This window comes from Podarcis cretensis, assembly GCF_951804945.1.
Source record: "Podarcis cretensis genome assembly, chromosome: 1".
Lineage (NCBI taxonomy): Eukaryota > Metazoa > Chordata > Lepidosauria > Squamata > Lacertidae > Podarcis > Podarcis cretensis.
In genome coordinates, this window is record NC_137170.1 from 67,015,485 (window position 1) to 67,029,992 (window position 14,508).

General features: G+C 38.4%; 1 protein-coding gene across 17 annotated transcripts in view; it reads right to left on the reverse strand.

The window, feature by feature from the left end:
- Nucleotides 1-7: 7 nt before the first annotated feature.
- Nucleotides 8-14,508, reverse strand: part of CCDC73 (coiled-coil domain containing 73) — a 60,138-nt gene continuing 45,637 nt past the window's right edge. For all 17 annotated transcript variants that reach the window (XM_079952924.1, XM_079952925.1, XM_079952915.1 and 14 more), the window contains 6 exons: nt 12,666-12,764; nt 9,377-9,487; nt 7,408-7,612; nt 3,718-5,172; nt 1,820-1,953; nt 8-358 (listed from right to left, as the gene is read on the reverse strand). In XM_079952924.1, the coding sequence (XP_079809050.1) occupies nt 110-358; nt 1,820-1,953; nt 3,718-5,172; nt 7,408-7,612; nt 9,377-9,487; nt 12,666-12,764 (2,253 nt within the window). In that variant the 3' untranslated portion in view covers nt 8-109. The remainder of the gene's footprint in view (nt 359-1,819; nt 1,954-3,717; nt 5,173-7,407; nt 7,613-9,376; nt 9,488-12,665; nt 12,765-14,508) is intronic.

Consider the following 14,508-nt stretch of genomic DNA (forward strand, 5'->3'; position numbering starts at 1 on the left):
TCTAAAGTATTCTTTTTTTTAAACTAAGGTAGACAAACCTGCAGAAATGAAAGCAGTTTTCTTAATACATGACATTTGCTCATATATGTCACCAGTCAAAACAATTACATTATGCTTCTGCTTTATCTGCTGTTAATGTTTTTTCTGTATCTTCCTCATGCTTTCTCTTTCTTGGGTGGCCAAAACTTTTTAAATGCAGAAACCTTTCAATATTGTCAATTCGTGTTTTTATGAAGACATTTTGTGATTTCCAGTCTTTTTCTTCAGTGTTCTGTGAGCTCTGCTTTAAAATAGCTGCACTGACTTCTGAGAGTGGTTGAGAAGTCTTCTGTTGTCCTAATGGGCACTCTGTTGTGACCTAAAATCCACACATAAGACATTAAAGATTTCGTTTTCTCATGGCTGATCAACACTCCACTAGACACTCTTCTAGACATTATATGACATATACATTGGGTGTTTATGCACTGATTTCTGCTGTTTACATATTGGAGATATAACGAATTGGCATCTGTGGGTATTTTTGTACTGCCCTTCAATCATATTCCCAGTGCATTTTTAAAGAATCAATTTTTTTTTTGAAATGTAAACACAAAATAAAATGCCATCATATTACAAAAGCAGGCAAAGAAGATTAAAATTGTATCTTAAAAGCTTGGAACTACAGAACGTTTTTTGGTGCCAAAACGACAAGTAAGCGCTGGGAAACTTCCCTCACTATCAGATTGCAGATATGATTTACAAATGGGCATTGATTGCACTTTAAAAGGAAGCACAATTCCTATCCTTTCCCACATGTACATGAAGATTGTTTTGTAAAAGAAGATTCTATAAACTTCCTGCCAATTTCTAATATAAAATTATTCAAATATTACTGGGGGGGGTGGTGGTGCATGGAGGGTGAAGAGCACCTTTCACACCCTGCCCCACCCCCGCTGGTGCCCAGGTGAAGACAGAGCACAGAGGGTACTCGCGTGTCCTGCAGGGGCTGGGTGAATTCATGGAGGGAGCCCTCCATGCTCATCCAGTCCCCACTGTTGACAGGCGCTCACGTGTGGGGAGGTGCCTGGTTCACACTCCCCAAGATTCTGCATCTGGGGTCATGGCCGCAAACTAAGGCCCGGGGGGCGGATCTGGCCCAATCACCTAAATCCAGCCCGCAGATGGTCCGGGAATCAGTGTGTTTTTACATGAGTAGAATATGTCCTTTTATTTAAAATGCATCTCTGGGTTATTTGTGGGGCATAGGAATTAGTTGTTTTTTGTTGTTGTTTTTTCAAAATATAGTCCAGCCCCCCACAAGGTCTGAGGGACAGTGGACTGAAAAAGTTTGCTTACCCCTGAGATTGAGGAACTAAATAAAATGTTAGGTATACTTTCATGTCTAAGAACAGATTTAGATTGTGTAACATGAAACTACAAAAATAAAATATTGAATGCATGTGTTCCAAACAAATACAGTTTTAAAGCAAATGTTATGAAGTACATTGTACTGCCTTGCAGATTCTCGGTATCTGAAACAATGGCTGAAAAGTAAACAAAAGTAATATAATATGCTTGAATTTTTGCTTGGTAAGTTATTGTTAAGACATAGTCTTCAATTCAAGCAGACTGGCTAAGATCCAGTTGATTTATATGCTGTGACTTTTTCCTGCTGTTTTCCATCAACTTTAATTGTGAAAAATGTTGCCACATTTGCCCTCTTGATATTATTTTGGAGATCAAGAAGGTCTTAAAGCATCCAGATGCATACAGTTCTACACATATCTCTGGAGTTAGCTCACCAAGGTCTGCTCTGCAATATTTTTAATTGACTTACGTGTTCTGTGGGAAAAGAGGGATCATAAAAAGTCTTTACTATTGCATTCCATTCTTCACTGGGATTTCTCTTGGGGCCTGGATTGATACTTCCGGTATTCAAAGTGTCAGCAATTCCATTACTGTGGGTAGAAACTGATTGACAAAGAGGAAATGGTAACAACTGCCTCTTATTCTCTAGGTACTAATTATATAGTGCTAAACCCCATTTTATCTCTGATCCATAAAAAACACACCATTACATTAAAGTACAGAAAATAGGTTTTGACACAACATTATACATAATTAATTTGTAATATTCTCTTTTTTTGGAAAAGGAATATCAAACCATTTTAGAAATCAAAAAGCTACTTGTGCAAAAGCATGGTTTACTGCCTTTTTGCTTAAAGAACCCATTAACAAAAACAGAATGGGTAGGACTCAGACTACACATGGGAAAACACCCACAGAACTCTTCTGCTCAACTCATGGATGGAGCTCTGGAAGCCTACAGGAGACCTCCCTAGCCTTATTTAGATTCCTTACTCAAAATAACAAACACGGAGAAGAGATAAAGAAAGGAGAAGGCATGTCAAGGTGTCTGTATATGTGTGTGGCTTGTAAGGGTTACTGTTACTAGGTTATGCTTGTTTTTAGTTGTGTGTGATCTCAGATTTGGGGCAGGTAAAGAAACACAGTACATCTCACAAGAAGAGTGACCCATGAACAGATAATGTGGATGTGTGTGTCTGCTCAATCTACTCTCCAAGTGCTGACTGTTGATGGGCTGTTTCAGGCCCCCTGCGCTCGCTTATTAGCATTCTTTAACTTTAAACTGGACATGGACCGGGCATCCCTTCAAACAGAGGCCTGGCATCTGTAAAATTGGGACATGCAGCTTCCCGTCTTTCATAGCAGGCTGTTGAAGAGCTAAATATATTCTAAGTTTATGTTTACTTTTGGTGGTGGTTCGATTTGGGTCTTTCATTGCAAATTTATAAAGAAGATAAGAGAACCAGATCAGCTTGCATTAACCATACAATGACCACCACTGCATCCATTTTAATTTACACATACAAATTGATATGCCATCCAAATGTCCAAAAAAGGTCGGTAGCCAATCAAAATTGATGTTTACACCTTCAAATCTAGCAACGGTACATAGCTAGATGTATAAGGGTGTGGATGGTAGAATTGCACCAAGCCCTACACCTGTAAAGGGGCCCATACTCTCAGCCTTTTTACTCTTCTAAAGCAGCGTTTCCCAAACTTGGGAATCCAGCTGCTGTTGGACTACAACTCCCATCATCCCAAGCTAGCAGGACCAGTGGTCAGGGATGACAGGAACTGTAGTCCTAAAAAAAGCTGGAGACCTACCCTTCAGCCCTAGGAGCCTTCATAAGGGAGCTGCTTCCAGAGGAAGAACTGTCGGGGGAGAGCGACTGTTTGCCATCAGCAAGTGGATAGTTTCATCTGTGCTGCCCCACTTCCAACCAGAGTCCTTCAAAAGAGAGTTGCTGCCATGGGCTTTATGTGTATGTGCATTTTAATGAGCTGAATAGAGTGAAAGATTCTGAGTAAAGGGGGTGCAGAGAGTATGTGTATGATCATAACAGTGCTCAGCTTATTTTTGAGCTATATTGTCAAAGTTTATTTTGTTTTATAGATTATAAATGCTATATTAATCACACAATGCAACTTTTCCTTTAATTTTGATGTTGAGCTTATTTTTTAGTTTAGTTAACAGTGTTTTATAGATTGTAACCTTCACTGATTATTTGTTACTTATTCTACACAATTTATGCTTTATTTGTGATGTTGTTACTACTATTTTTTGTAAGCTGCTTTGGGATTCATTCAAATGAAAAGTGGCATAGAACTATAATAAGCCAAACAAAACAAAACACTTAATGTCTTAACCTAATGTATCTTCTCTTACGGCAGCATTCATATTCATAGTCTGCTCTACTTCCCATGAACTTTGTTTTTTAACTTCTTGCGAAAGTAGCTTTTCTTTCAAAGATGGAACCTTTTTGGAAGTTGAATTGCAAACTGTTTGAATTTCACCTTCACATACCCTTGGTAAATTTGAGTCTGCTGAAGTTTTTTCTGCTTTTTTATCCATAGTTGCGGAGTCAAAGGGTGGCCATCCACTTCTGTTTACTAAACCTTCTCTTGTCTTTATGGATAAGGAACATGATTCTTCTGTGCTTCCTTTCACAACCATTTCCCTTGTGTCTGGACTACTTGATGGCGCTTCCCTTTCTTTTATCTGTATGCCCTGTTTCTCACAAACCACAAAGGATTGTTCACATGTAGTTTTGGATGTATGCAATTCCTTTTGTTCATCTTCTGCAAATTTATTAACTTTCAAATCTTCAATCTGAGATTCACATACATTTTCAGGGTGAAGAGACAAAGACTCGTTTGTACTTTCAGGTGTCTCTTCTGTGACTTCTGTCAGTATGGAATCATCTTTATCAGATTGTCTGCTTGGTATTTCATTTATAGATTTAGATGAGTTTTCAGCATTTAAATTAAAATTGATAATTTGAGGCAGATGATTCATGTTCCCATCAGTGGTAATCAGAGTATTTACACCTAAATTGTCATTTGAAGAAGCAGGTGAAGGTGGAATTTTCTCTCGTGTGCTGCAAGTACTACTTTGTTCACAGCATTTGTTGTTTTCGCATGCATTATCATTATGTATTTCTTCAGGATTAGTATTAATCTCTTTACATAAAAGAATATTGGAAATTGTGGAACTGGAGCTCTGACTTGGTGTTTCTTTACAAACGTCATCATTTCTATCAAAGCACACATTGTGCAGGTTTGTGTAATTATTCTCCACCTTTTGTGACAAGATGGAACTAATTTCAGTCTTTGAGAGGCCATTTGTAATTTCCTCACTAGTAGCAATATCCTGAACTTTGGATTCTTCAGTGAGTGCCTTATTTGTGGAAGAAGCTGCCTCATGGGGTGCATTGTTAATATTTTCATTTATCTCAAAAATAAATTTATTCCTAACATTTCTCTCTAGATGCTCATTGAGTTTAGTACAATGATCAGTATCTGGAGTAGAACAATCCAAAGCTGCAGTGCCTTCTAAGAGCATCTTGGGTTCTTCCACCAATGAATAGCAACTGTTTGAGGAGTTTACTTCTATCCTTGTCTGTATTTTATCAAATTCCTTTCCGTCTTCTTTTCCTGCGGCTGCTGTTCCTCCACACCCAGCAACTCCTGACCCACAGGTTAGTTCTGGAGTAATGAAATGAGCTGTGCAGATAACTTTGCTTGGAGAAGCCTCCTTTTGATTTTTATTGAAATGGCAAACCACATTGTCTTCATTCATAATATTCTCAAGACAATCCAAATCTGTTGGGTAAAAAGATTTTAATGATGAAAACTGGAAGGATGAATGCTTTCAAATATAGTTCATATAAGGGATGTATTGACACTTTAATCATAGTTAGTTCCTTCATGAGTTTGTCTAATCCTCTTTTAAAGCCATCCAAGTTGGTGGCTATCACTACATATTGTGGGAGCCAAGTCCTAATTATGCACTTTGTGAAGAAGTACTATCTTTTATCTGTCACAAATCTTCCAACGTTCAGCTTTATTGGATGGCTCAGAGTTCTAGTGTTAGAACTTTAATTTCTAAATTAAAAAAGACCCCATTAGAAGACTTACTCCAACTCCTTGATCATCTTGGTTGTCCTTTTTGTATTTTTTCCAGCTCTGCAATATCCTTTTTGTGCTGAAGTAACCCGTATTCCGGGACGCAGGTGGCGCTGTGGGTTAAAGCCTCAGCGCCTAGGACTTGCCGATCGAAAGGTCGGCGGTTCGAATCCCTGCGGCGGGGTGCGCTCCCGCTGCTCGGTCCCAGCGCCTGCCAACCTAGCAGTTCGAAAGCACCTCCGGGTGCAAGTAGATAAATAGGGACCGCTTACCAGTGGGAAGGTAAACGGCGTTTCCGTGTGCGGCTCTGGCTCGCCAGAGCAGCGATGTCACGCTGGCCACGTGACCCGGAAGTGTCTCCGGACAGCGCTGGCCCCTTGCCTCTTGAGTGAGATGGGCGCACAACCCCAGAGTCTGTCAAGACTGGCCCGTATGGGCAGGGGTACCTTTACCTTTACCTTTAACCCGTATTCCAAGTGTGGCTGCACCATAGGTTCGTATAAAGGCATTATGATATTGGCACTTATATTTTCAATCCCTTTTTCAAAGCAGCCACACACTGGGTTGACATCTTCGTCAGTCCACTAGGACCACAAGGTCTCATTCCTGGTCAGTTGCCTCAAATTCAGATCCCATTAGTATATATGTAAATATTTGGATTTCCCCCCCAGAATGTGCATCATTTCACACTTACATTGAATCACATTTGCTATTTTACTGCCCATTAACCCAGACTGAGACATCCTTTTGCAGCTCCTTGCCATCCCTTTTTGACCACACTGAACTATTTGATACCATGAACAAATATGGTTACTTCAGTGCTCACCCGTAACTCTTTCTCATTTATGAAAAACTTAAACAGCAAAAGTCCCAATACTGATCCCAGGAAGACTCCATTGGGAGAACTGTTCATTTACTCCTAATTCCGATTCCTTAACCAGTTACTGATCTGCAAAGGGACACCACCTCTAATTCTATGACTGCTAAGCTTATTCAGGATTCTTTGGTGAGGGAACTTATCAAAATCTTTTTGAAAATATAAGTAAAGACCGCTTGTTTTCACTCTGAAAGAAATCTAAAAGATAGCTAAATTGATTAGAGCATGGTGCTGAAAACACCATGGTTACAGGTTTGATCCCTGTATAGGACAGCTGCATATTCCTGCACTGCAGTGAGTTGGACTAGATGATTCTCAGGGTCCCTTCCAACTCTACAATTCTTTGATTGTATTAGTGAGTGATCCTTGCAAAAGCTATTCTTGTTCAGCTTCAGCAAGATTTGTTCTTCTATATTCTTGATAATTCTATCTTTAATAATCTTTCCACCAGTTGTCCTGGAACAGATGTTAAAATAACCAGCCTGTAATTGCCTGGATCCCCTCTTCATCTCTTTTTAGAAGTTGGTGTCACTAGTCATCGGATATATGGAAGGCGATTTTAGTGGCAAGTTACATCTTTTATTAGAAGATAAAACAATTACTCTCAGATGGATGCCAATAAGAAGTCAGTTTTAAATTTATCACTAAGGCCCAGAACTTTGTCTAGAACATCAGCAGCCCTGTTTGTTTTACTGCAAGATGCATTCCTAGCTTTTCACTCATTCCATACCCTTGAAATCCATAATCTAATTGCCCTTACTTGGCATCTCATAGTTTTATCAGCCTGGCTTTGTTCTGTCCTGCTGAAGTAAGTAAAGAAGCGCAGACATCCTATTCCCCACCCACAATTATTTGTTGGATGGTGTGGGGGTGCTAATGCTCTCATGGCTATCAGGGTGGGGGTATTAGGATTCTGATAATACATTTTAGCCTATATATTTTAGTTACCATAGCTGAAAAATAATTATTTTATTTTAGTTTTTCTTTAGCACACTTAGTTTAGATCAACATCTTCTAGACTTTTTTTTTAATATGGTAATTACACACACACGTACCTTCAACACAAATTGATTCCTTTTCCCCTGTGTTTATATCAGTATTGCTTTGTTTTGCTTTTATTTCATCCAAATTCAAAGACCGAGTAGTTTTTAATCCAATGTCTCTTTGTTCAAGATTATTAGTAACTTCTTTTGATTTTTCTGTATATTTGTTTCCTGTTTGGCTTGTATGCATTTGATTTTCATAACCTGTCTCAGCAACCTGCAATTAAAAAAAGAGCACGTTTCTATTACTATTGAGCTGAAATGGGAAAATGGGTACAGTGGTACCTTGGGTTTAGAACTTAATTTGTTCTGGAGGTCTGTTCTTAACCTGAAACTGTTCTTAACCTCTTAAGAGGTCTGTTCTTAACCTGAAACTGTTCTTAACCTCTTAACCTGAGGTACCACTTTAGCTAATGGGGCCTCCCAATGCTGCTGCGCAATTTCTGTTCTCATCCTGAAGCAAAGTTCTTAACCCAAGGTACTATTTCTGGGTTAGCAGAGTCTGTAACCTGAAGCATCTGTAACCCAAAGTACCACTGTATTTCACAGACATTTACACCTCTATGAAATTTGCTCCCCTCTTCAGCAACTGTTGGCACCCCTCCATAAAAGAACATAAGATAAGCCTGTTGAATCAATGGCCAATGGCCCATCCAGTCTACCATCCTGTTCTCACCGTGCTCAACCAGATGTCTGTGGGAAGCCCGCAAACAGGATATGAGCCCAGCAGCACTCTGCCCACCTATGATTCCCAGCGCCTAGTATTCAGAGGTAGAACATAGCCTCCATGAATTTTTCTAATCCTCTTTTAAAGCCATCCAAGTTGGGTGCCATCCCTGCATCCTGTGGGATCAATTTACTTTTCTATGCTCTCTGAAGAAGTATTTTCTTTTCTCTGTCATGATTCTTCCAGCATTCTGCTACATTGGCTGTCCACAATTTCTAGTGTTATGAGGGAGGAATAAAAACTTTATCTATTTTCTCCATGCCATGCGTAATCTTATAAACTTTTATCATGTCGCCTCTCGCTTACCTTTTCTCTAAACCAAATAGTCCCAAATTCTACAATCTTTCCTCATAGGAGTTTTCTCCCTTCACCTTGATCACTTTTCTGGACCTTCTTTAACTGTGCAATACCCTTCTTGTGGGGAGGTGACGACAATTGTAAACAGTATTCCAAATGCAGTTCTTTCAACATTAAGCAATTAATATGGAAGGCGCAAGATGACCATTCAATGTTGGAAATGGAACCAACCATCAGGGTGGCTGTCCTTTGTAAAGGCCTCTGGATTACCGTCCCTTACAGTATATTTGTCTATACTGTATTTACACTCAGCTCTGAACTTCAGGGGCTCCAGAATCTGTAGTAAAGTTGAGACTGGGGGGAGCAAGTACTCCAGCACAATGCTTCCACACACAAAGGAACACTGCTAAGAAAAAAATGAGCTAAAATTCTTAAAATAGAATCTCTGAGTTTAAGAAAGAGAAGGTCCTTCACTGATGGCCTTCCTTTTACATTTTGTACATTTTCCTGGGCTGCATGGATATGTCTAGAATCAAGAAGCCAGGCCATAGTGAAAAGGACAGCAAGGCTGAAATCTTCAGTAACAACCTCACCAATATTGGCATCCTCCACTCAAGGCAGTATTTTTTATTTATAGTAGAAATGTATAGAAATCAGTTTTGATACTTGGATTTGTTCCTCTGGATTAGAAATTTAAAATTTAAAAGAAGTAACTTTGAATAAATCTTTCAATTCACTGAGGTCCTGTCATAGTTGAGGAAAACGTATCTCGTACTGAGATACCTAAAAGCTCTCAAACAATTATTCTAATGTCTCCAATGTATGAACTAGATGGATTTCTAAAATATGCCTGTTCTTGTTTTAGTTAATAATAGCTTATTGAACTTTTGGAATTATTTTAAATGTTTTTCTTGTTAATTCAGTAGTATTTAAATGGGGCGGGGGGGAGAACCTTACTTCATTTTTCCAAGTTGCTTGTGTTTTCTCATATTCATTCTGAAGATTAAAGAACTTTTCTTCATTTTCTTTTGCCTTCTCCCTTTGCAGCTCATTATCTCTTTCAAGGGTCTGCAATAAAATTAATTATCCAAAAAATAATCAATACCACATTAATGAATTTTGATGTGTTTTATGTTGCTTGGACCTTTTCTTCTAACATGCTGAAAGTGCCATACAGATCAGTGATAATGTGCTATCACAACAATAATTTTCATAAATTAACAGAAAGGTGCTTATAGTTTAGCTAACAGGAAACAGGGGGAGGTTATGAAAAAGAAATGGCTATAAAAGGGTATAAAAATACTTGCCATTATTCAGTTTCACTGCATAAGTTTTAATGTGCTGAAAAAGTAATATAAAGTGCAGAGCTAAGAAATATGAAATGTAGCACATTCTAAACCTTTGTTTGCGAAGATAAACACTACAGCACATCCTAGAACATATTTTTATTACAATAATCAAACCTGAATTTTATTAACATTCCATATAATATAGAGTTCAGATTAATTTAAGGATTGAGAAACACCATTGCAAAAATTCCAGTCTGTAGTTTTTCTTGTTTGATTTTCCCATTTCATTTTTAAGTTGGTTCAATGTCATTAAATCTGTGTTAAAAGAATACTGGTATGCTATTTCTACTGCTACTTCACATTTACGCAGCACCAACAGTGTGCAATTCAGTACACTAAGAAGGATTTTAAACTGCCATACTTGTCTTAACATTTCTGGATTAACTCATTGTCAGCTTTGCTGTCACATTGATAAATTAAAGTAATCTTGCATAAATCAGTAGTAAAAATTCTCATACATCTCTCAGGTACTATACAATTTTGCCCTCTTCACATTTTTGAAAAATGAATAAAAGGGATACAACCCAGTGTATCCACTACCTAATATAAGATGATGTGATCAAATTTGCCAATGTAAACAGTGCTAGTGCATTTAGATAAATGGTGACTATGCGCGGTTTCTGTGATTCTTTAAAACCATTTCTGGGGTTGGGAAGAGTCCATAAAAGCTCTCTTTCAAAATTAATTATTTGCTGCGTTGCCTTTTTCTACAAACAGTACTTCTGAACCTATATGACACTGAACATTTCTGAAACACTGTTGGCTATGCACACTACGGTAATTATTTGGAGAATGAAAGAAAAAAGTGTAAGATTTACCTAGAATGTGGGAAATGTGTGGCCCTCCAGATGGTGCTGGACTCAACAGCTCCAGCCAGCATGGCCAGTGGAGTCCATCTAGATTGATAGACGCCTTCGCTAATTGTGGTCGGGATACTGCACAGACAGTTTTGAATTTTGCTGTTGTTGCTTTCTTTTTAAATGAATCAAAACATATAAAATGCTTGAGGGAGAAAAGAGACCTGATGTATCCTTTCCATGCAATTATCCCTCTATATGGTTCCATTTACTGCTTGAGAGGTTTTAAAAAAAAAAATCTTTCACAGATTTTATAAAAAAAGTGAAATGTAAAATCATTTTAAAAATTCTAAAACACTTTGGCCCTGTTTGAAGCAATTTCCGTTCCTGGGCCCGCATGCGTAAACCCATTCCGCTCTTTTACGAATCCAAAAAGACCTACGTGTCAGCAACCATGCATCAATTTGACACACCTAGAATGGTCACTGCCTGTACTCCTTCCGTCCCTGCAAACAGAATACGGCTCTTCCACCGACATGGCTGCAAGGCGTCCTTGCACAGCTATATATTTTCAACAGGGAATAAATACACAGGCCCAGATCACATGGTCAATTACTAGATTTTATCTAAAACATAAACTATGCTATCCAAGCCTACATACATTGCATTTAACGTGTATGCTTCATTAAAGTATTATACTCTCATGTGGATGTCCTCTGGCCTCAGAAAGGGAACTGAGGCAATGAGTGGGAGGCATGATTCCCACCACCAACACACACATACCGTAGGTAGCAGAGTATTGTCTGATACTGGTTCCTGATGCCATCATTATGCAGTTTTGCTGAATGCACTGCTAGTTAAATTGCTGATAGAACTACTCTAAGCAGGTTATATTATAGGAAGATTCTTTTGTCTACCAGCATAAGAACAAATTACAAATCTGACAGAAAGGATGTGCAAAGTTTGCTGCTGTATTAGACTAAAGAGCCATCATTCTTTCTCTGCTATGGTCAGGCAAAGGCTTCTGGAAGCATACTAGCAGAGCATAATGGATGGCCATCCCTGTTTGTCTCAAGCATCTGGTAAACAGACGTATGTTGCCTCCAAACATGGAGATTTCATTCCTTTCAACTGTCTAACAGTTGTTTGTAGACCTATCCTCCATTAATTTGCCTAATTGGGGTTTTTTAAAGCCAATATATCAGCCAGGGCCATCATCACACCTCTTAACTAGAGGTTGCATTCACTGTAATAACCTCCAGGAACAGAAGAGATTTATACATATCCTTCCATGAGTGCAACTTTCCTTCCATGAATGGAAGCTCTTTCCATTCATGCAGCATTTACACTAGATGCAATCCTACTATGTCTTTGGTTGAAAAAGGCCCTCATTCTGTTGCACTTAACTAGCTGCCTTTTAACTCACTGATTTGACCCTGCATTCTAGTACTGTGAGAACTGCCTTTATCTTCTGCTTTCTCCCATTCATAAGTTTATAAACTGCTGACGTGGTAACCTTGTCTAAATAGGTGCTGTCTAAATAGCAACATACTCATTTTCAGACCCCTGGCATACATGCTGACTCAACAAAAAGCCTGGCTATAGCATGTTGCACACTAGGAGATCTAGTATATGAAATATGTGAGGCCCCCATTTTGTCAGAAATAGCCAGGCAGATTCCATTGCATTCAGCAGAGTATAAGCACACCTGGTCAATAGCAGTGGGGAAAGGACCCCCTTCATGATCGCAACACTGTGCTTTGGAGAAATATGCATGGAAGAATAGTGCATATCCTAAATTACTAAAATTGAAATTTACTATCATTATCATGTTGCCTCATCCAGCTCTATGGAAAGCCATCAGGGTTCAGCCTGATAGGGTGACAGTCATAAGTTCTAAAGAGCATATGACAAATCTTTTTAACAAGTTTAAAATACTTTCTAAAGTATTTTAAATCTTGTAATTTGTTTTTAATGTTTTATTATAAAATGTAACCTGTCCTGGGATCTTAGGGTGAAGGGGGTGGGTAACAACAACAACAATTTTTATAAAATTATTTAGCAGATTGCCATCAAGTTTCTAATCAAGAAATATCTGACCTGACATGCTTCTTCTAGTTCATTCAATGACATTCTGGCATTAGCTTCAGTTTGTCTGCAGAGCAGTTGCTGCATATGTTGTAGAGACGCAATCATTTCCTTTTTAATAAAAGAAATGCATTCTCTTTTAAATGACAGGATTATTCTGTAAAGCTGAGCACAACAGGATATGCATATATATTTGTAACTTCTTTATTTAAATGTTGCTATTGTTATACTTGTGTAGGAAGACTTGGTTCAATCATAACCAGAGGCCTCCTTATCCTGAATGTCAAAGGTAAAAGACTGGGAGAATATAATGGCATATTGGCTTGAAGGTCAGAGGGGTATGAAGTAGTGGTTAATCTCATACAACTTGAAGTCTCAAACTGCTGCAGCTGAAATTCAGCGTTTTATTGCTCCCATGACTATGAAGATGCTAGACCATTCTGAGCTTCCAAGCAACATGCACAATATTGGGGGGAGGGGAAAAATATATATATAAAGATAACTAATTACAGGTTCATAATTTAACAGTCACGTCAGTAAAGTTCTATTGGTAAACCTAAACAGCATTACCAATTCAGGATGTATTATTTCACATCAAATTAATATGTTTCTTGGGTCTTCAGGTTTCAATACTAGAGATGCTCTAAGTCATGCAAATTTGTATCATGCATTGTGAAAACAAGTATTAGATCACCAAACGCATTGTATATGATTTAAAGTAGTTATATAATTGAGATTCTCAATTCAAAATACACTGAAATCAAACATCTATAATGCCAGTAGTAAAACTCACACAAATGTTTTACAGATTGAATACCTCGTCCAAATAAATAAATAAATAAATAAATAAATAAATATTAATTTAGCTTGTCTTTGAGTAGGCTTACTATTATAAAGTATTTGTGGAGTGTTTGTTTACCATTTCTACAGCAATAAAATATTTTCTTAGTTTTCTTAAAATGCATTAGCAGATTAGGTAAAGCACAACATCCACAATTTAAGGCTACAATCTCATGCATATGTCTTTGGGAGATGGGAGTTGAAATTTTGGTAGTAAAGTGCTCCCAACCCACTGCTAGAATCAAAAGTTTCAGTTGTGATGATGAAGTCAAGGACATCCTTTGACTATAAGGCTGCAATCTTGCATACACTTACCTGAGAGTTTGTCTCGCTGAACTTAATGGGGCTTACTTCTGAATAGAAATGTTTGGATTCAACTCAGAGCCAGCCGAAGACATTTTGGTACCTGAGGCAAGCCACAAAATGGCACCACCGCAACCACCAGGGAAGAATGAGTGAGTGAATACCTACATCAGGAACAAGGGGAGAATGGGAGGAGACCAGCTGTGCCTCCTATTCACCTAGAGGTCGCTGTAAAGGTGGCAAGGGGAAGCTTCCAACATGGCAGATCCAAGGAGCGTGCTGCAGCTGTTTCACAGCAGCAGCAGGCAATTCATTCTTTGGAGACAGGATCTGCTGTCCCTGTGGATCCTGCCACCTGAAGTGGTCGCCTCACTTTGTCTCATGGGTGGGTCAGTCCTGATTCAACTGTATATCTGAGTAACCAGGGAAGGCCTTATCAACAATGGTCGTACATTTCCCCCCAGGCCATAGGACTCTAAGCACTCTTATTTTAACTTTATATGGATTCATCCTTTGACAACATGGCTTAATGACTGCCATCAGTTAACACCTTGCAGCTTCATACTGGCTGGGCTATGGTACAAAAGGAACTGTTCAACCACATAATAAAAATAAAAAGGCCTAAAAGTATACATATCTCAGAAAACTACAAACTTTACTATACAAAGCTGTAATTTTAATTGCACATGTTCTTAATAAATGTCACTGATAT